The sequence below is a fragment of the Lottia gigantea genome (assembly GCF_000327385.1).
Source record: "Lottia gigantea unplaced genomic scaffold LOTGIsca_28, whole genome shotgun sequence".
NCBI lineage: Eukaryota > Metazoa > Mollusca > Gastropoda > Lottiidae > Lottia > Lottia gigantea.
The window spans coordinates 915,323-939,744 of NW_008708898.1; the positions used below are offsets into that span (position 1 = coordinate 915,323).

A 24,422-nucleotide genomic window follows, 5' to 3' on the forward strand; every position below is an offset into this window, starting at 1 on the left:
TTAAAATCATGAGTTAAAAATTCAGAGTTAATCGATTTTTATTCAACATAGTAAAAGCTTTTTAGGTCATGCACTTGGTAAACACCAGGCCTTTTCTGTCGCTTATTTAATAGAAGCCAGAATAAAGTCTAATGATTGTTTAGGGAAAAACGTGAGTTACTATTCTTTTAAATCAAGGCCATGACAAGAGTTTTGAAATCGGCGTCATGTCAATTAATGAAAAATGCAAAATAATTAACAACGCTAGTATATATTCAATTATTCAAATCTTTATGGAGCATCATATATACTTAAAGTCACAAGAGGAATAAGTGGCGGAATAAAACTAATACATCTAAACATTAACAACTCCCCGAGGGTCGGCCAGAAACCTATACTATTATCTTCTTAAACATCGAGTATCAATCAATTCTGCTACATCATTCTTAATGGAATTTAAAGTACATTTACGCAAAGCATTGATAAAAATTGATCGTTAATTAAAATTATAGCGAGGACTTCCAAATTAGAGAATATAAAGAACAACTTGGTCAGATGCGCCTTGATGTAGACAACGTGATCCGTTTAGTGTTTAGAGAGTCTTGAACAGACGGTTACAGTTTCTAATCAGCTACTTAAATGTCTGATGGAACCTGATTTCAGTAATAAAGATGAATACCTAGTCCAAGCAATAAAATGTCTAGCTTTAGATTGCGTGAAAAATCTGAAAAAGGAGTCATTCTAAACGTCGTTATGATCGTCTTAAGCTAACAAATAAGAGAAACATTGCTCATCCTGTTCAGATCGTCTTACACCAACAAATACAAGAAACATTGTCCATCTATTCTGATCGTCTTACACCAACAAATACAAGAAACATTGTCCATCTATTCAGATCGTCTTACACCAACAAATACAAGAAACATTGTCCATCTATTCAGATCGTCTTTCACCAACAAATACAAGAAACATGGCTCATCATGTTCAGATCGTCTTACACCAACAAATACAAGTAACATTGCTCATCATGTTCAGATCACCTTATACCGACAAATATAAGATACATTGCCCATCCTGTTCAGATCGTCTTAAACCAACAAATACAAGAAACATGGCTCATCATGTTCAGATCGTCTTACACCAACAAATACAAGTAACATTGCTCATCATGTTCAGATTGCTCACCATATTCAGATCGTCTGAAGTCATAAGATACAAGAAGCATTGTTCATTATGTTGATATCGTCTAACAACAACAAATACAAGATACTTTGCTCATCATATTCAGATCGTCTTATACCAACAAATACAAGAAACATTGCTCATCGTGTTCAGATCGGCTTACACCAACACATACAAGTAACATTGCTCATCGTGTACAGATCGTCTTACACCAACAAATACAAGTAACATTGCTCATCATGTTCAGATCGTCTTACACCAACAAATACAAGTAACATTTCTCATCGTGTTCAGATCGGCTTACACCAACACATACAAGTAACATTTCTCATCGTGTACAGATCGTCTTACACCAACAAATACAAGTAACATTTCTCATCGTGTTCAGATCGGCTTACACCAACACATACAAGTAACATTTCTCATCGTGTACAGATCGTCTTACACCAACATATACAAGTAACATTGCTCATCGTGTACAGATCGTCTTACACCAACAAATACAAGTAACATTGCTCATCGTGTACAGATCGTCTTACACCAACAAATACAAGTAACATTTCTCATCGTGTTCAGATCGGCTTACACCAACACATACAAGTAACATTTCTCATCGTGTACAGATCGTCTTACACCAACAAATACAAGTAACATTGCTCATCGTGTACAGATCGTCTTACACCAACAAATACAAGTAACATTGCTCATCGTGTACAGATCGTCTTACACCAACAAATACAAGAAATATTGCTTCCAAGCTCAGATCGCCTAACACTAATAAATACAAGTAACTTTGCTCATCATATGCAGTCTTATACCAACAAATACAAGAAACATTGCTCATCATGTTCGGATCGTCTTACATCGACAAATAACATTGCTCTTCATGTTGAGATGTTCTAACACCAACGAATACAAGAAACATTGCTCATCATGTTTGGATCGTCTTACATCGATAAATACAAGTAACTTTGCTCATCATGTTTGGATCGTCTTACACCAACAAATACAAGTAACTTTGCTCATCTTGGTCAGATCGTCTTACACCAACAAATACAAGAAACATTGCTCATCATGTTCGGATCGTCTTACATCGATAAATACAAGTAACTTTGCTCATCATGTTCACATCGAATGCAAATCTGTCTATTTCAGAGCAGGTGTGTATTAATAATAAAACCGGTATATTATTAAGTATTTCTAATCTCACTTCTTTTCATTAAGGGTCATTTTCTTCTTATTCTAATTAATTTCTAGCAGAACAATGACTAAGGGATTAAGAAAAACGATTCATTGTATGCACTTGACCACATGGGTTCTTAATCACAAATGTCTTCGTAAGTCAAGTGGTATATCAGATGTAAAACAGCCCTGTATCATTCTTCATATGAAAGGATAATGACCAAAAACTTCTAGTTCTAGAGATTGCTCTGGAGTTCTATTCTTCATCTATCTATCTATCAGTTACTGGATTTTTTGCCTCGTTTACTCTTCTAAAATCCCCTTCGAGTGTTCTAGAAGGGTCAGCGTGATAGCGACACCCGCCTCTACCTTAATTATTACCAGCTTGAAGAAAGTGAATGTCTGATGAAATAACTGTGGCCTAGAGACAAACTGATGATCTCTGTAATTAGTTCAAGTGAGTTAGAATTTACTGTAAACTAGAAGCTGGACATAACAAGAAAAAAAAGAGAACAATGGATTATTACATTGTGCCAATTAAGAATATTAGTCCATTAATAATATAAAGGCTAGTTTTATTGCTTCAGGTTTTTTACTATATTAATTCTCAGTGTGAAATTAATTTAGCACCAGGAAGGTGAGACATGGGCCGTATCTAACAGAAATGATTTAAATTTCTTGGACATAATCTGAATATAAGTAGCCATTCTCGGGAAAACAATTCAAATAATCCTTATTACTGAGATTTGTTTATACTTTTGAATCAGCACAAGCAATGTCATAAAGTATACAGAGATATGACTGAGGTTATCAGCTAGATATTGAATATCAAGATCATACGGCTAATTCTCTTAGACATCCCGATCACCCTCGTAGATGATAACCAATATACAGAACTAATTCGATTTGTAAATTTCAAGAGACAGAAAACAATAATTTTTATCATGAAGAATTCAAATTAACGTAAATACAATATCTAAAAGTATTTCCTGAATATGTTCTTTTGTGTTTAGTTTAATAAACTCATGAAAAAACTGTGCAAGTAGAACCCAAGGGTTTGATTTCCTGCTGTACATTGCATCTTTACATCCGGCCACTGACATTGAATTAAACTGATGATTAATGATTATGGACAAATATATGTTCGGATGTAAACTTAGGTTCGCATTTTTGAAAGTACGGAACATTTTATTAAATCTTATGCTTTGATCGATAGAAGCGAGTGCAAAGGCGAATGTTCGATGCCTCCGAATAGTCAAGAGCCAGAGCGGTGAAGGTGAAATATGTTTAAGGCTCAAAATTGCGAAAGTAAATAAAAACGGACATTACACAAAATGATGAGGGAGTTTGGCCCTCACAGCTTACACCGTTGATATTAATCTTCAGTGAACTGTTGTTCTTTCATCTTATTTCTACCATTCCCAGATGATCTGAATTCTACTAATTCTGTTTATTGGGTCACTGTTTCTATTTAGCTCTACCCGCATTAACTGATCCTTTCTTAGTCATACAATATATCAAACAAATGACCATTAAGGGACAGTCTGAACCAAATGGCATTGACATTGACGACTATGTGTTAAGCTTAATTTGTATAAGATAGAACTGACTGGCCTTTGCAATTAACACGTAATTAGATAACACAGACCGATTTGAAATTGAATAAAAGGTTAACAATAACAATAATACAACAAACAATCTTTTATATACATACCCTTAAGATAAATATAAATGGTGTTATAAAGGTCAGCTCATGCTCTTGTCCTTTTTTAACATTAATGACTTCATAAATTCATAAATACGTTCTTATACATATACAATAAGAACGATATATATTTTTAGATACACCCTTTAACATCAATAACTTTTAAATTCATATACCCTATCAATGTTATTAACTTCATATATTCACAAATAAAAATGAAGTTAATTTAATAGAAAAGGCAAATGTGTATGCAATTTGAATATTGGCCCCTTCACGTATTACAGATAATTGTGTACTTTCTATACTTATATTGGTCATTACTTGGTGAGTTGGTTCACTGTGTAAGTTACTTGTCTCGGTTTGATTATAATACAGCAGCTAATATCCTGATAACTGTGGTTATATGTGTAAAAGTCGCTATGACATCCGGTTACATAAGGCACCAGGAGATTCGATTTCTATTTCGCTGAATGCTGGAGTTTTAAATGCCGCCTATTGTTATAGAATAATGACTCTCGCATACATTGATAAAGTACGACATACATGGATAAGTGCATGTCAATGACCTACTCAAAAACTTGCTGTCTTGTAGGCTTTGTTAGATATTTTGACAATAATTATTTTTAATATACTCGATAGAACGATGCAAATCTGCTCGTCGTACTTCATAAAAAAGTAATAAAAAACAATGCATTAATATATGAATACTTATTGAGAAATAGAATTAACAAGTTTCGCAAACACAATAGTTAATTAAAGTTCACTAGTTCTTAACAACTATTATATTGATGAAAGATACTGCTAATAAAATTACTAAGATACTCTACTTAACAATTATCACACTATACACGATATGCCCTATATCTTGTTTAATATCAGAAAACATTTCTCATGCCTACATAACCTATTGTCTATGTGTCTTTTTCTTTTCTTTTTAGGTTAGCCAATTATAATAGTGCTCCCAGATCACCATCGAAATTTGAGCCTTCAAATCCACGTGTATCCAGAATTATGTGCGTTTGAATGTTAAAATGACAACTCGTCATTTTAATATACTCTGTGATATATTGAAAAGACATATTATGTAGAAATAGTAAGTACAATTCCTAGATTTTAAAGTATTTTGAAAGGAATTATGCGATTTTCGTAGATCTCTAGTACTATGCATGTATACAAGACTAAAATCAACCCCCAAAATGGCGCATCTGTCCCTTTAAATGTTATGATAATAGGTTTAATCAGCATCTTCAAGCTGACTGGGTTTAAGTTATAAATAAATAAAATTCAAAAAGCGTGAAAAAATACCTAATAAGTAATCCTTTTTTACACTTAATTGTATTTTGAATTGTCAAAAGGTCATTCAATGAGATTTGAAGTAGTTTAAAATATTCGATTTATTCAACCTTTTTATGATTTAAGTATTTTATGATAGTGTCATGAAGTTCTATTTGTAGAAGACAAACTGTTCAGCTGATCTTTAAAGTATGATCACTCCATGTCAATCCATGCTAATATTATTTCATCTTTTATCAAAATTAAGCCAAATCAAGCTAAGGCCAACGTTCAAATTTTACGTAAAGCCAATTCAAGCTAAGGCCAACGTTCAAATTTTACGTAAAGCCAAGTAAAGCTAAGGCCAACGTTCAAATTTTACGTAAAGCCAAGTCAAGCTAAGGCCAACGTTTAAGTTTTACGTAAAGCCAAGTCAAGCTAAGAGCAACGTTTAAGTTTTACATGAAGCCAAATCAAGCAAATGCCAACGTTCAAATTTTACGTAAAGCCAAGTCAAGCTAAGGCCAACGTTCAAATTTTACGTACAGCCAAATCAAGCTAAGGCCAACGTTCAAATGTTACGTACAGCCAAATCAAGCTAAGGCCATCGTTTTTTTACCAATTAAATGTCAGTGAATGCTTACGTTTTTGATTAATTGACAGGACTTACTTTGCAACCATGACTGCTATAAATCGCCCTTTTTTTCTTGAGCACAGACTGGGTTAAATCTGATTTAAGATTGGATTCACATCTTGGCGGTTTCAACCCCACCAATAGTTTCAACATAGATTTTTCTAACCAAAACGAACGCTTCAGAAAGTCAACATTTTCTATAAACCTATAAGTGTTAGGTAATAAGCACGCCCTCCGAAATGTGTGATAAACATTCTATATAGTACACTATTTTTTTTACCTACTCGATTTCTCCTTAACATTTTCAACCAAACCTAACTGCCAAGGGGATATAGTGTTTACAACTTGTTCAATATCCTGTTTAAGCACTCAAAATGACAACAGACTCCAACTATTAAGTTTTTACAGCATGGGCGCCTGCATTTTACTAGTACTTAGATATAGCCGCAGTCGTGAATATATATATCATTTTATACCAATAGTATCTAAATTAAATGGACAGAAAGGCAATTTTTTTTTTTTGCCTGATCATACCTTAGTATCAGAAACGAGAATTTTTTTTTCAGCTAAGCCAATCAGTAATAGCGTAAAAAGCTCACCGTCGATGCGCGTTTGAAAGTTAAAAAGACGAGTCGTCTTTTCTTGAAACACTGCGATAGGAAAAGAAATTCCTAGTTTGAGATATTTTTGAAGAAATTATGCGATTTTCGTACATTTCTAATAGTTCTGAAGATTATTTACACATACTGAAGACTCAAATGAACTCCTGAAATTGTACACTGTCCCTTTAACTGTAATTTTTCTCCTTCCTCAAATTTTTTTTTCATTATCCACGCAAATGTGTTTCTTTTATGAAGACCAAAAAACAGTCTAAAGATAATTTTCCTTTCTTTTGACCACTACTTGACTGTAGATTCTAGTAATATATCAATAAGGATCACCAGAACTTTGCAAATCGAATGTTCTATTGATATTCGCTATGTCTTTTGGATCTGTAATAAATGCTATGTTCTATTGTATATTAGATTTGTGTTTATGATTGTTTTTTGCTATCAGAATTCCCCGACCTCATATTAATGTAAGTGTCAAATTTCCCGAAGTCATGGTTTTAAATACCTATAAAATACAATAAAGTAATCCTTCGGGACGAGATCTGGCATCAGAACTACCGTGAAATAACACCGTAACGGACAAATTCTCATTATTATCGGCGGTATTAACCCGGTATCTAACCTCAATCATATTCATCGTTTATTCTTTTTAAAGCCAAAATATTACGAACTAATACGAGTATGCAATAAGCTCTCAAATTCTAATTTAGAATGTAGTTGTCGTAAAATTCAAAAGGCCTTGCAAACACTAAGGGAATGAATGATATGAATTAATTAGGAATTTAACCAGTGACGTTTCTACTGGGGTCCGGGGAAGGGTCAATGAGACTGAACTTGGGCTGGCCCGGCTTTGCCCTCCCTCAAATTTCTTATCGTTCTACAAAGGGAAATATTTACCTGTGTCATATGACATTTCTGTAGTAACCCCGCCCCCTCCCAATTCATTCCCCGAAACGTCACTGTGTTTAACGTTCATCCTTTTGCCAATGCACCTTCGAAGGATATCCGGCGCATTGATTTCAATGTATCTCCAGTAAATGTTGAAAACGAGGTAACGATAAATTTAATGTAGAACAAATAATACACTTTTCAAATTCAGAGAACGCATGTAAGTAACAATCGGTATGATGGTTTATATTCATGTTCCATTCACGTTGATGGGACATTAATCATTAAACAATAAAACTCATTTGTTATTAAGGCTTGCATACATTAAAGTTGTAAAAAATTATTATTAATTTTTCGCCTATTTCAGTCCGATGACGAAAAAATGTGACCGACCCATACTTATACTAGGATAAAATCTCCAATTTTCAATAATTTAAAGTAAAAAGTCTTTCTCAAGAAATCAAATACAAGAAATAAACGCCACGAATATTAATCATAAACGGTATCTTTGAAAACTTTTATAAAGTTCCAGGCATTTTCTTCTTCAATAAAACATAAAACGTTGATATGCATACATGTATAAACGTACACTGAAAATAATTTTGGAATTGATAAATTTGTGAAAAAATCCAAACCTACCTGTGTGCGTAAATAAAAGTACTGTGGTAATCAGCGCAGTTAAAGGCACAAAACTTGTATTCACCATGTCTCTTTAGTATGAAATCTGCGAGTTACAGAAACACGCACTGTATATATATTTATATAATTGATATGGATGTATATAAAAGAAAAAATGAAACGTAATCAACTCTTGTTCATCCTAACTGACCACAATTCTTATTCCAAGTTTTTGTCACCGTTAATGACTGTCTTACCTCCAGTCAACACTTTTAATACGCCTGTCGTGTGACGTCAGGAATACTGCCGCGCGTTTTGAGATATTGATCAATGATATTCAGGAGATGTTAATGTACAGGTGGGTGGTTCACTTGAATCATTTATTATAACTAATCTCTTAATAAACCTGTGAATCTAATTGGCTAATCACTAGTAGTTGCATTTTCAATGATATTACATGCTCACCATTTCGAAATTGTTGTACCACGAGGAAACGACAGGTACGTCCATCAGGGAAATTCCCTTCTGTCGGTCGAAAATTGTTTTTACTCAAATTTATTTCGATTTGTCTTTTGGTCAGTGTTAGTAAACTAATGTACAGATTTAAGCATAATGAACGCCCTATATTAAAGAGGTATATGTTTCCCACGTATTCTAAAGGTTTCAACTAAACATATCGAACCTTCACGGGGCCCATCACCAAAACTAATTGCTTACTTAACAATTAGTACACTCTGTTTTAAATTTATTTTTTCAAACTCAGTTTGATAACGAAGACATATAGATATAACTAGCATACTTTAAAAATATTTTAAGGTGTTTTTTACAACGTTTTTGGTCATAAAAATTTACAGCCCCTTTAAATAATGCAGAGCGTTTCTAGGATACTTTAGGTGAGGGGGCCGAGCAGGGATCACAGGCCATTTCTTTCACTATGCAAAATGATAGAAAAAAATTCGAAAGTGTTGGGGTGGGGGCCAAAGCCGGGCCAGTTTCTTTTCTTTTATCATTGCTGTAGTCCTGTACTCTTCCATATTCTTTCTAATTCTAAAGCGTTCATCAGTGCAGCTTTTATGATATTATTACCAAACATTTTGTCAAGTGCTTTTCGTTTACCCATTTTCTTCAATGTCATGGTAGGGTTATTGTCGACTTCTATGCCGTTATATTTCAATTTTTACAACAATAATTGTTTATGATAAAATAATGTAAAAATGAAGAAGTTTAACAGCCACTTAGATCATTCCAAAGAAGAAGTTGTTATTCGTTAAACACAATCCATCCCAATAAGATAATTTACAATAAACACCTCTATTTTGATATAGTCCGTGTTGATTAATATCACTAACGAATACGACCCATATAAACAGGAAATTGCAAGGTATAAACAATTGGATAATAGTCAGGGTTTGATCCCGGCATAGGATTTATAACCCTGTTTCCCCTGCCAATTGTTATTTGGTGATACAAAGGAAGATACCCTTAAAGATCTAAAATACTAAAGGCATTGTAAAGGTGTTATCGTCATTTTTTTATGTATCACTAATAGCATCGATTTACACCATTCCCAATTTTCAGTCAGACGTCTTTGGATCTTGTAATTCCACTAAAACTAAGCATTATATGACGTAGCTCTCACAAAGAATTAGATACTGTTAGCTGTTTTTTTTCGATAGTAACGTCACTTATGGTAAGGCATAACATGAACCGCAGGGAATTCTAAAGATAATTATATCACACGATTGACATGTCAACATCGGTCATTGGTCGAGATTATATTTCCAGATTTATAATCCGGTTTCAACTTTAGAAGGGGCTGTGGAATAGCTCAATTGGATTGCAAGGTTCGGGCTTTGATTTACAGTGGTTAGACCAGATGTTAGTTATCAACTGACATTTGAATGAAAGACGTAGCTGACATTTAAGACGGCATGATATTTGCATCAAAAGTCTTGAAGTTACCGACTTGAATGATTTTTCTTAAATCGATTGCGGCCTCCTAAAGCATATCTTTCTAGATTAACTCTTTCATCACATCACCCACATATCATTAACACCGTCGTCCAGCCTTTTCATCTACATAGAATAGTAGGAGTCATTTTGAAATCACAGGCAATGTTTTATTCAATAATTAATTTTCCCAATTACGATATGCCCTAATAATGTACTAAACTTTTCATGACTTGCGACATCATTATTGTTGTTTATCTATCCCATCCTTATTACTATGATCACTTTCATCCTCATCCTCATCCTCATCATCATGATCCATGTTCACCATCATCATGATTCATAATCACTATCACCATCATCATAATTTATGTCTGTTATTCTTAACAGGGTCATCATCATCAACACCATTATATACCTTTGTTATTCTTAACAGGGTCATCATCATCAACATCATTATATACCTTTGTTATTCTTAACAGGGTCATCATCATCAACATCATTATATACCTTTGTTATTCTTAACAGGGTCATCATTATCAACATTATTATATACCTTTGTTATTCTTAACAGGGTCATCATCATCAACATCATTATATACCTTTGTTATTCTTAACAGGGTCAGCATTATCAACATCATTATATACCTTTGATATTCTTAACAGGGTCATCATTATCAACATCATTATATACCTTTGTTATTCTTAACAAGGTCATCATTATCAACATCATTATATACCTTTGTTATTCTTAACAGGGTCATCATTATCAACATCATTACATACCTTTGTTATTCTTAACAGGGTCAGCATTATCAACATCATTATATACCTTTGTTATTCTTAACAGGGTCATCATTATCAACATCATTATATACCTTTGTTATTCTTAACAGGGTCATCATTATCAACATCATTATATACCTTTGTTATTCTTAACAGGGTCATCATTATCAACATCATTACATACCTTTGTTATTCTTAACAGGGTCAGCATTATCAACATCATTACATACCTTTGTTATTCTTAACAGGGTCATCATTATCAACATCATTATATACCTTTGTTATTCTTAACAGGGTCATCATTATCAACATCATTATATACCTTTGTTATTCTTAACAGGGTCAGCATTATCAACATCATTATATACCTTTGTTATTCTTAACAGGGTCAGCATTATCAACATCATTATATACCTTTGTTATTCTTAACAGGGTCAGCATTATCAATATCATTATATGTCTCACTGTAAGGGATCCCTTAATGGCCCTTTAGTTGTTCAGCCCTTCAATTTATTGTTCTAAAGATATTGATTATCAAGTATTTTAAAAAGGGGAATTTTTTAAAAAAGGTGTACACCAAATTATACTTTTCAATTTTCAAAAAACAATCGTCATTCAAATTCAAAGTCAAGGTCAATCATGTCAAAGGTGAGGAACATAAAATTCAAGGTGGACCAAAGGACACACTACAAAGTTTTGTCGACATCGTTGCCCATCAAACATCCCATATATTTGCCGATCCGTATTTCGTGTATTCGCTTCTTGTAACTTTACTTTTCGGTGTTTTTAAAGGGACAGATTCGCCATTTTTCGCCAATCCCCACGTTATAAAAGGTAACTCTTGTTTTGAATGATGTCAAAGGGATAGCACTAATCCATCAGAAAATACTATTCTTATCAGTTGAATATGATGTATTACCAATAATTGTGTAACCTTGATAGCTTATTCAGGCAAGTTGACGCTATTCTGACAGCAACAATTGTATGGGGATATCAAATTATATCAATAAACGATAACTTTCTTTCACGCAACTCGTAGTACATGGTGGGGGATATCACTCAGCGAGTGTCTTACATGTTAGTAAACTCGGCTATTCTGTGCGAAGCATAATCCATTGGTTTTACTAATTCTGACTTATCTGTCATCACGTGAACTACATCTAGAACTCTACTCATAATGGAACGACGGAAATGGCGCCTCGTAACGATAACTGGTCGGATCATAAATTTTCAATAAACTATTGAACACGACGTGGGAGTAGGGAACATTGATTGAGGACGATTGTATCCAATTCATTGATGATAGATAGCTAATCCATTCATAATATTTTGTCATCACTTAACCAATGTGACAGTACAGAATTGGAAACATCAGCGTTTCTAGAAAATTACAATGATCTCTTTTGAAGGCCGTTCTTACAAATTTCATCAATTTAACGAAACAATAATACTGTTTCTTTGTAATAGAATTGAAAGCTTAGTGCAAACAAAACGAAAAAAGCATTATCACTTGGTTCTCTGAATGAAAATCTACTTTCATTGTTCTCTTTTAATAAATGTGGTTGAACTTGTATAGTCTTAAATGCGGTTCGAACAATAAGATATTTTATACCTGACAATCAATGCCATGATTTATAAAGCAGTATCGACCTCTTAATATCAGAGTACCGAATATAAAAGAAATTAATCGTATATCCTCATATATTTTATATTTTCATTAAATTGCAGGAGTATCAGCTTATATATAACCGTCCGCATCACTTTTCAGAATAAAATCTCGGTGTTTGGTTCGTTTGCAAAGGCTGAATTGAAGTTCACGGGACTCTACAGACACTTTGTTGTTGAATTGAAGGAAAACTCTTGGGTGTCAGATCTCTTAAATGTTTCGGAAAGCTGAGATTGAGTCTGGTTAAGTAAATATTCAGACGACGGATTTATCCCCTAGCTACTCCAAAACTTCATCTTTCATACCATTCATATTCTTCAGTCACAAATCGCACAAATATTATCGATTTGCCCAATTACAATTCTCAGACTATGCCTTGCAATTCCATTTAAATTGGTGTTTGATTACGTCACTATCAGAAAAGCTGCTAATGCCAATAATTATTTATTAGCCAGTTATTGCAATAGATGAAAGTTGTTAATAAATTATTAGCTGCAGCTTTTGCGATAGTAGCGTCAGCAAATTATTGTAAGGATCGAAGGTATAAAAAAACGGTATAAACCCGGGGAGAATATAAGGTATGATGTCAAGTATGGTGTAAGATGCGAAAGAAACAAATTTCAACCAAAAAAATATCCCCAATTTTGGCTGAAGTTTGTCCTCTGTGAAAACAAATTTGGAGGAATAATTTGTGTTCATGGTTATATTTTTATAAAAGACATTCTCATTCCAAATAGGTTTTCTCTTTAAACTGAGAATAATAATTGTCCTAAAATTTTACCACAAAGCATCTTATTATCCCCCGCCCCCAAAATTTCAAAATTACCCCCTTGATAACCGCTGTTCTATTTCATTCCACATCAGACACAGTATCTCATTTTGTTTAATCAAATTCTTCCACTAAAATAGGACCCGATATCATCATTTACAACATTTCACTAAGCATGAATGGGAAAGACTGTGGCTTTATCTCGTTCTTTATTTACAGGCGATAATTCGGGACAGAATTCATTCAACTTGTTAGTGGTCATTTTAGCGTTTAATACTATCTACAAGCAACATGCTTTATTTGCCATGTTGGCGTATTTCACCTTTGCGTGTATGTGTTTTATTGATAAAAAAAATTCGTGGAGGTGTTCTTTATATTTCATCTTTAATTTTAAAAATACCTTTAAAGTCGCCATATACCAAATCACCTGTAGAAATAATAGACATTAGTAGGAAATAAAACATTCAACATTTAAGTAATATGTTATATTTAGATAAAGAAATACAAATAGAGATATGATATTCTAAATATTGACACTAATCTTTGACTTCGTTTCCCTTCAGATTTATCAATACTTCATTGTTTATAATATCAAAGTGTACGGGTCTGTTTACTTGAGAAGCTACATTGAATTCAGATGTCTAATCAGGGGATTAGTGTCCTGTAGTTTGATTAAGACGCAGATGTTAATTTGTGAAATAATCTAATATGAATAGTCCAGATAGGCAATCAACGAATAAAATCATACTACAATTACATGTTTCTCTAAGGGCTGACAGGATCTGGAATCAATCGATATGGGTTCCATCACACGTCTCCATTCCTGGCAATGATCAAGCAGACCGTTGTGCCAAGGAAAGTCTGAGTCTGGAGGATATCTAGCCTGTAGAATACGCCTATTCGGAATTCTGCAGTATCGTGTCTTCTAGGATCAACCAGAAATGGGCCGACATGCTACGGAACCTCGACACCGCAAGTACCAGATTGATCCGAAGATACCAAACCAAACCAAACCAAACCATCCATCTGTAGCCATCTGCAAAGTGACAACCAGACTCCGGACCAACAACGCACTACGAGACCATCAGTTCAACGCCATTAAATGTCGCTGCGGCCACTTTGCCACAAGGTCGCATGTTCTCATTCAATGCACTGAACTGAAACCAGCTCGTAAGCCACTGACAGAGTACCTGGAAACCAACGGCATATCACTCACCATACAGAATGTTTTGGCTCTACCCACGGACCACTGGTATACGATAATGGAACTAGTCTTCCATTTTATAAACAAATCTGTCTTGAACAGATAGGCTAAGTTTTTATACTCAAAGTTTATTAACACGTTTTAATTATATCCAATCAATTTTACAAGTTTCATTGCAGAAACATCACAGAACATCTTTCCCCCTTTTGTTGAAAGCTTTTCCCCCCTTATATTTATTTTCCTCCCTCTTTTCTCACTTCCTTTTTTTCATTCTTTTTCAGGTCTTCTAGTTTTCCAACAGATATCAGATAATGTAACCAAACCAAACCAAACCAAACCAACGACTACCATTCCACTATCAATCAACAAGAAATACCATGATCAAAACGAGTTTGGAAGAATGAAGGAGATCGAGTAACTCACGCCACACCATCCAGGGCCGAGTTTCACCGCCATGTCATTCGACCCAACCAGATCTAACGAAAAATCAACAACCAAACCAGCAACACAGAATCATCCAATTTGAACCAATCCAACTACCAACTACTACGACTACCAACAACTACCTAGTTTGCAATATCAGCATCCGCTGGAAGCGAACGTTAACTTGTCATCTACCTACCTTCCGAAATTTTTTCAATTTTGATCTCGCAAAATTCTCCCAAATTCAATAGTTTCGGACCGTTACGTGATAATCCATTTGTAATTTCCTGTTGAATTGGTTTGTGCTGATTAATGGTTAGGATTTCAACCAACACTTATAATTTTTGAATCTGGTACGTAAATGCGAAATACAACTGCTTTATGAGCTTATGATTAAAGCAAATATTTGAAAGGAAAAAATTATTAGTTTAGATTATAAGAAAGCCTGTTTAGGATATTTAAGATATTCAAAGTAAACTAAATCGTAAATTGGTAAAACTAATCAGTTTTAATACAACTGATGTTGGTGGGAGAAGAAAGACGTTCTTATTGTTAGTTTAATTTCGAGGACTTGAGTAGGCAAATGTGTGCGATGAGTGAAATTTTGCCAGAATTTAAGACTGTCAGGAGATCTTGCACAGCCTGTAGCATATTGGGTCTCGGTTTAATGTAGCATCCGACGCTTTTTCCATGTCAGCCCCTTTGACCTGAATTATTGACAATAGTAAAAAATAGTAAACTACAGGTTCTGGACCTGTAGGTTAGTGAACAAGCAACCGAGGCACATTCTGTTCACGAAACTGATACAGTGGGCACTTTTAAATTGTCGTACAGCATTGATACAATCGTACAAAATCATGTATTCATCTTTAATAGGTTAAAACCGTGATGACATAGGTCGATAATTTCCTAAATTCGTGACTAGTAGACCGGATAGAATGACCACAGCGAGGAAGTCTAGAAGCTGTGCCTAGCCTCAATAATGTCTGATAAAACGATAAAACCATTCCTATTATTTCTACAATGACAACCGACATTGTTAAACTGGAATGATAAAGCAGAGAAAAAAGTAATAAGAAAATCATTTTATGTTCCATTCGTTGCGTTTGTGGGAATAATGTAATGTTTATAAATAGTTGGAACAAAACAAGTCCCTTGAGATAAAATATTTATGCGTGTTTTGTCAGGTAGCACAACCATTTCTTATTTTTATAGTCCTCTCGACGACCATAAAACTTCCAGAACAAAAAGTGAGTAAAAACAAAGTGAGAGACATGATCTATAACAATTGAAATCATGACGATTTACAAGATATAAATTTAACTCAAAACAATCAAAATACATTAAGAGAACATGAAATATAATTCAACAATGTCGGTCTATAATAACCTCCGTTCTATTGTAGTTAATTTCAACATTAATTTGATTTTTTCTGCACATTAAGTGTTTTAACTTATTGAAATGACTATAATACTGTTATCATAAAATTGTACACGTAAAGGTATTTAATGAAATTTAAACAATGGTGCAGATAAACTGTCAATTATAGGCTATATACATGTATTATCTACTTTGATAAAGTGGCATCGAACTGTAATCCGAGCTATGTAGGCTGAAGCTTGTCGGTGATAATAATAATAATAATAATAATACTAGTAACTTTATTAGGGTACGAAATTGGGCTAAACAGCATTACTTGCATTTCGCGCAACAAAACATGATTGTTCCCGAGATCATTTATTAAAGTTAACTAAGTTCCAAATATAAATAAATGAAATGGGGTGTTGATGCCATATTTTTCTATAGGAAATTATTGCTTTGTATGTAAATATATACACTTACAGTGCCCAGGTCACCTCCAAGCAATTTTAACAGAAAATCTGGTATACTGTTAAACTACAAATCTTGTTCATGTTGCATTTTAAGAACTATTACCATTCATTTCTAGTGTAGTGTATTTTAAGTGTACATTCCAATTTCTATCCCATTACTATGTATATTATAAAACATGCCTTAATATATTTGATATTATAAGAAGAAAACTGAAACTGAAAGTAATTGAGCAGATTAAAGAGAAGATGTGTCAATAAGAACTCTGAGAACTATCGTGGTATTAGTAAGTTAAGAAGATTATGGGCTAATCAAATGAAGACCCATTAATATTCCAGATTATATTTTCTTTTGACATCCAAACTGGAGAGATTCGCCCAATAACCTTACAGATATATTAAATATATTTCAAAATGTCAAGAAGGGTGAGCTTCCCTGAAGATGGAATTATTGGTTTTAAAGTAGAAAAAAAAAACAAAAAAAACAACAATTATTTTAAATCAAGGCCAGTCGAAGGCATTGTCCTCAGCGTAAAAGAGTACAGGAATTCTAATTAAAATCTTTGGAATGTGTATTTCGTCTAAAACGGTCCATGATACTGAAGCCAGTGAATCAAGTCAAAGAGACCCTACCTCTCGTTCATCCCCGAAAAAATTCAGGAAAGCATATGTTAAAAAAATTCCCGGGGAGCCCCCAGGCCCCGTTCATCTAGTGAAACATCTGTAAAAATGGAAACGATTATTTAGATGATAAATGTGTGAAATTTGATCTTTTTCCTTACAAAAGGACCAAAACATATTTGCATGTGATTTCCGCAGTTGATAAATTATGAACAAATATCTAGTTCGCTTAAAGGGATAGGTTCGCCATTCGTTTGAGCAATCGTACCTTTGTCTCGGGGACCCGATCAATAGGAAAAAATACAAAATTTAAAAAAAACTGTACCAGAGTAGGTATCAATGATTCACAACTAATACTGGGGTCCATCATGCCCAAACCACACCCCATTCGTCATAAAGTCCTCCCCCGCCCCCACAACTCATCTAGTTGAGCCACTACATAATATATAGAAAAGACATCTATAGAAATAGAAAATGAAATTCCTAGTTGTAATATTTTCGAAGGATTCATGCAATTTCGAACGTTTCAAGTATTTCTGAAGACTACATTCATATATTTAAGAACCAAATCAACCCCAAAACTGGCGGATCCGTCCCTGTATTATTTGGCCATAAAGCCAAATATGTTCTTGGTGGGTTTTATTTCATATTGTAAAGGTTTTGTCAACTTAATTGGCGGACATATAATTTGGTCAAATGATTGCAAACAGTTCTTATCTCATACTACCGATACATGTATCGGTTACACAATTTTCATCAGAACTGCTTGTTTCTGAATGGGAGTTAACTTTCCAAAAGTTACTTATATAGAGAAGTTGTCCCGGAGTGAGACATAAGCAGAACAAGAATGTTAACTCTACTCTTAATTCAATGACATTAGTTACTACCATTCTTTTGTATTGTAAGAAACGAGGAGTAATAAGACGACAGACTGGATGAAAATTGTCTTTTGATTTCATTTTCATAGTCAATACACTTGGTCATTGAAGAAATATGGTCGAGATATAAAAAGAAAACTGAGAATAATATAGGCTAATAATTCTACGAATATCGAATTTATCACCAGAGTAAAAAAATACTAAGCAATAGTAATGTGAATGAGTAGAGGCTAACGACTATATTATTGTTGTCTGACCTTACCAATTGTGAACGTAAATTGAGGTCTGAAACTATCTGGAACTAGTAGACGTCAAAAGAGGTAGCGGCAACGTGTCGCTTTTTAATCTCACGCACATAACTAATCGCCAACGCAAAGCTGATAAATAAGGAGGGCTGACTGAAAAGTTTTGTATCCATACGCAATGTGAACTTCAAAACTGAAATAGGGTTTTACTTTCTTCTTGCCTGCTCTAGATTTGACTACAGGTAATTTCATATAAGAGCAGTTGATACATTTTGCCAGGAAAGTGGAAGTGTGCAGCTGTCTGTGGATCTTGAATGCAACCAGTCTGCACAACTCACAGACTCACTCTCATATGAACGACTAGGCGTTTGAATATGACGTATCACCCTAACTGGCCCAGTTTTAGCAAAGTATAAAGATAATCAATCTTATTACTTCAATAATATCATCTGAACATTTTCCTTAATATCACAATGGCCCAATAGCACGACTTCACAAAACCATAAAATCAATGGCAGAACAAGTGTTCTATATTTATTTACTCAAACTTTTCGGTGACCCTCGTGCATATTGTAACAATGAGTAGGCAGGTATCTGAATGGACGACCAACTTTCCTTAATAACATTAGTTATGTTCTTTAGTTGTATATAGATTGATATTAGTACCTCATTATTGAACCAAAGGCTTCTTGATATGTTCAGTTATTGAGACAGAACAGCGATAAAAGGAAGTTATTTGCGGAAAAAATCTGTTTAGAAATATAAAAACTAGCAATGAATTACAAAGAGAGTCGAAAGTAAAATGTATACGTAATAAACGGATGAAACTTTTATTATACCGTCCAGTAAAATTGGAATTCCACCCATTACCTTTGACGAAATGACTACTTTCAGGTAATGGATGCTCATAAATCTAAACTTCCCCAAGCAATCATTGAGTCAGCAAAGAAAACCGGAAATGACTCATACAATAAGAATTTAATCATCGGATTGAAAGTATCTGTTCCACCATCCATGCTCTGTTCATTGGGCAGAATTAAACTCTTTCCTTAAAAACAAACGTTTATTCATTTCAATTTTTCTAATCATCTAATGATATCGTGACAATATGATATTAACGTGAAGTTTGGGTATGGAAGTAGCTGACCTCTGACTACTAGCTGTGTTGTAAACTGTGTTTTTCGACTCAGGGAAGAACATCTTCTCTAGTATTAAAAATGTAACCTTAAAGTTCGGGCACACTTGCTGTCTTGGTCGGAGACTTTTGTCACCGATTAGAGACTTGTCTTGAGTTTCAACGACTGCCACGGGCACACGACCAAAATCTCCAGTCGGTCGTTTTTAATCACGTGCGGAGCATGCAATCGAAGGGGAAATGGATCTGATTGGATGATGACGGCCTGTCTCCTAGACGATAAAACTATTGGAGACAATTATCAAACTTGTTTGATATTATAAATCCTGTCGGCGACACGATAATGTAACCGTGGAAGCACGGACACACGCAGAATTTCATTCAAGATTCGAGTCGGCGACAAAAATCTCCGATTTCTAAGGTGTGTGTCCGCACCTTAACAAAGCCTCATATTTGTACGGACTTGAAAACGTCTTGTTGACAGCTTGTTGAAAGCGAAATAATAATCAAACCAGAAACAAAAGATACCATATAATAATAATTATTGTTCAGTAAATTATATATTTTATATCCTTATTTATGATGGTACTAAATTTCAGTAGATTAAGGCGAGATAAATATGAGTTAAACTAATAATTAAAATAAAGTATCTAAATTTGAATTGATATGGATATAACACGACCTTCCAGCTCCAGAATGGACTTTCAGAAGCCATGAGATGTGCCTTGAGATGTTATTGTCCCGTTCGTATGCATTCCCCTGTTCTTTCTTCCAACCTACATCACTGACACGGAAATCGACACGAAAGTACCCCGACCACTGCCTAGATAGGAACCCCGGATCCTCTCAAAACGTAGCACTCTGACAGCGACTAGTAGGAATGTAAATCGAGATTGGTGTTTCCTGAAAGCTAAATTCAAGATAAAGGGGAAATGTTTCGGACAGCTATAGCGTGGTGATAAGGAAGGAAACAGAAGACCTGGTTGTTCAAGTCGGATGATGAAAAAAGGGGTGTGATTACGACAGATATAAAGGAAGCTAAGAAAGAATAGAGAACGGATATTAATCTGTATCGAGAATACTTGGTGAGTCTCATAACTATGACACAATAACTTGTTCAATTCTATTGTATAAATACCACGGACAGATTACATCTACCTCTTCATTTTTCATAATTTCAATGTTCCTGGTACTAGAAAGATCTTAAACCTCAGCCGTTACCAGCATCAAACCCAAGACGAATTCAAAGTCCCTTTTAAATACAGATGTATAGGTCAGAGGTTCTAATCTGGGAGTGTGGAAATCCAAATATCTTGCACACTGGGGGTTTACAGCAAATGTATCATATTTTTAAAATTTACCACAATAGGGGTTGTGAATATATTAAGGGTAGGGAGCAGATTTACCATAACTTTGATTGTGAGATCAATTTTTTAAGATATGCTTTCTCAGATTTTATTATAATTTAGCTTTCAGCGATTTGTGAATGTAACCGCAAATTAACACAAGCAAGGCTGACTGAAGTACTTATCCCGACTATAGGTATCTGATTTGACTCCAAATTAGAACAAGAGGCATGTAGAACAATAGATTAAAATCTGACGTATCGACCAGAATGAGAGATAATTACCACCGGAATCACGTTCATTGAACAAATTGTTATTTCTAATTGTTTAGGTCAAGCGTAGCTGATATGAAAGATACTTCTGTCATTATGATTGTCAAGCCAGGCCAATATAACACGTAATTCCCATGACGTTCATTAATTTAAACAGGAAAGCTTTTAATTTGTTCTTAAACGAGAAGAAGCAATATTCTATCTATTCCTACTGGCCTTGACGGATTAACCTAACACTTGCGAGTGGAGATAACAGTCCTACACATTTTATATGAACATCACTTAAGATTGTGAAGATGTTTTTCTAGGGTTTTATGAACTAGATGGCTCTAACAGTGTCATTTTTGACAGTTGGAAATTTTCATAGTTCTTGTTTTTTTTTGTCAACCTTAACATTTTATTCCTATTTAAATTTGTGCCATGTATTTAGAGATGTTCGGAGGAATTTGAGGAGTGATAATATGTATACTGAACAGATCAAGAAACGTCGCAAAGCGCAGAAAATAGTGAATTGTTTAGTATCTGGTGTGTCCACCTTGTGCGTTGATAACGGCCCGGCATCTTCTTATTTAGAGTGGCACAAACGATTTACAGATGCCCCTGGAATCTGCACCCAGACTCTTAGTAAAGCTGCATTTTCTGTTGCATTTCTTGGAAACTGGTTTAGTCGTCATTGGATGACATCCCACAAGTGTTCTATTAGGTTTAGGTCCGGGCTGAGTGAGGGTCATGGCATTACTCTGATGTTATGCTGTTAGAGGAAGGATCTGGTGGCTAAAGCGGTGTGTGGATGGGCGTTGTCTTGCTGGGAGGTGTGGTTTCGGCGTCTTACAAAATGCGGTACACCGTGGGGTCGGAGAACCTTGTCGTTGAAACGGGCGGCTATGACTCCATGGCCCCTGCCTGGGTCGATATTATGGAAGACAATAGGTCCAAGTTCCTGATTGATGCCAATTGCATATCATTAATGCTTGGTCCTTCCCACGGGTTACTGTAAAACGTTTACGTCTTCTTCGTCACACTCGTATTCTGCCATCTGCTGTGGAAATGTAGTACCGACTCTCATCTGAGAACACTTGGATTCTCCACTGCTGATGTAGACAGGCTTGTTTGTTGGGTTCTACTTGCCAACTGCAAAGTAGATTATTCTTACAAACTGTATAGTCGTTTGTAAGAAACTGGATTTACTTTCCAAATGTTCCCTTGCTAAAGGATTTGATCCCATATCCTTCCTTCTTGCTTGCCAAATCGAGAGTCCCCAAGATATGTTTTCGTCCTATATATATCCGCCTATAGGTGTCGCTCTGAACAAAGAAAATAATTTGGATTTCCCTCCAAATTTGGGTCGACATCTGGAGACACTAGTCTATTTTCTATTGTTACCAAGTACTCAATTAACAATACCCAAGATGTTCATCTTATAATAAGTACTTATAGGTAACAACAGACCCGCCCAGATAATTCTAGAGTATAGTAAATGCTACAATACCCTTTTGTTCTATTACGACCCCAGGAGTTAATAGCATTAGCGGTGACATCTTTTGTCTCCAGTCCAGGCTACTTTTTACAACATACAACAAGGCTACACTGATGCCGCCAATGATGTCGTTGGGTGCCCCACGCAAGATTGGGAGTGAGCACCGGACACCTGTTCGGGCGGCGACAAGGCAGGTTCTGGGAGGCGAGCCGATTTCGAACGGTATCAGCACTAGTGGCCAATGGTCTGACGGGCTGTCTGTGCCGCTGTGGTGAATCTGTCATGAGATGGTGCCGTAGGATATAGCGATCTTGTCTTCACTTGTTTTCAATCGGGGACGACCACTATGTGAACGGTCATCAGTACTGTTGGAAATTGCTCGCACACTACAGTTAAATGCATAGGCAATGACTTGAGCACGTTGTCCGACATGTAATCGTCAGATGGCTTGTTCACGTTGTTGGAAGGATAGACGTGCCATGAGCACGCTGTCTTCACAGCAACTGAATTCTCAGTAGGCGTCAGTTTGTTTTTATACGGAACTCTGGTACGTGTTGATAGTTTCCTAAGGTTCACAACTCTTAAATCGAACGCAACCGATATTATCAGTTGAATGTCATAAACTGGTCTTTTTAAAGTCTAAAATCATACTTATAAAGAATAGTAACAATTTTGATCGTGCACGACTTTCTCCAAATAATGTAAAAATGCGACGTTTCTTTATCTGTTCAGTCAAATTAACAAATTATTATATCCGCAAGCAAATATGTTTTTTTAAAAGCACAGTTGACAAGTGACTAAATAGTCACAGTACCATACAAAATTATGTACAAAAATTTACTATTATAAACTACAGTATCAATTTAATGGTAAATTTAATTTCTAACCTTTATCTTTTGATGTAAATAATATTACATTAGAAAATTTGTAACAACCAAGAATGAAGTTATAATTTCACCAGGAACTGAAAGTTCTCATTGATAGTAAACTTAGAATAATACAATTCCGATTTTAGTGCATTAAACTGTTATCATCAATTAATTTTCTTTTCTGCTGCTGACCTCGGAATATCATTACATTGAATGGCGTTGCCCGTCTTCAAGAAAAACACAACCCAAACGAGAGCAGAAAAGTAGGAATTACGACTTCATTGGTAAGTGGAAAGGCTTTGATTGTTTTGTAAATTGGAATTTGAATACCAGTTCAATAATTTTATTGCTTGTTGAGCAATAACTGAGAGTTACTGTTAGATAATTATTTTCTGTACTGATGACATTATGATTAGAGAGAAATAAATTCTATCTATCTGTCTATTCTGACATCCCACAATCTCCGAGATGATAATATTCCTCCTGTGTATTCAGCACGAAATCTTTTGAAATCATTTCACAGATTGAAAAGATAGCTTGCCAGGCAAGATAACATACGCCCAAAGGCAGCTGTCAGTAATGATAAAACTGTTTTTAGTGACTAAAGTATGAATTTTCTCATATTAAAGAAATTTTAATCGTTTGAATTCATTGATATACATATTTACTGCCACTTATTTATGCTGAGAAATACCACCAAAATTTTAAAAATCAATATCAATAATCCAAACACATCAAATTATCGCATCAATATACATGATCACACCATGTTTCATTAAAATCAATTGAAAACTGTAGTCTCTTATGTGTTCATAAACAAATTTTGATGCGTGTTTCCTAAATTAAGTGCAATATCTCAAAAACCGTTCATCGAAAGATCG

The 24,422-nt window shown here is 34.7% G+C and overlaps 2 protein-coding genes across 2 annotated transcripts; both read left to right on the forward strand.

The window, feature by feature from the left end:
* Positions 1-1,001: 1,001 nt before the first annotated feature.
* LOTGIDRAFT_118005 (hypothetical protein) lies at positions 1,002-1,182 on the forward strand (the record flags this gene model as incomplete). Its single annotated transcript, XM_009056550.1, has 2 exons — positions 1,002-1,064; positions 1,087-1,182. Coding segments are annotated over 2 exons (159 nt in total), but the record flags the coding sequence as incomplete, so codon positions are not given.
* A 13,001-nt stretch (positions 1,183-14,183) lies between these two features.
* On the forward strand, positions 14,184-14,864 carry LOTGIDRAFT_161215 (hypothetical protein; the record flags this gene model as incomplete). The annotated part of the gene is made up of 2 exons (XM_009056551.1): positions 14,184-14,412; positions 14,728-14,864. The coding sequence occupies 2 exons, from the start codon at positions 14,184-14,186 to the stop codon at positions 14,862-14,864; spliced, it is 366 nt and encodes a 121-aa protein (XP_009054799.1).
* Positions 14,865-24,422: the final 9,558 nt, after the last annotated feature.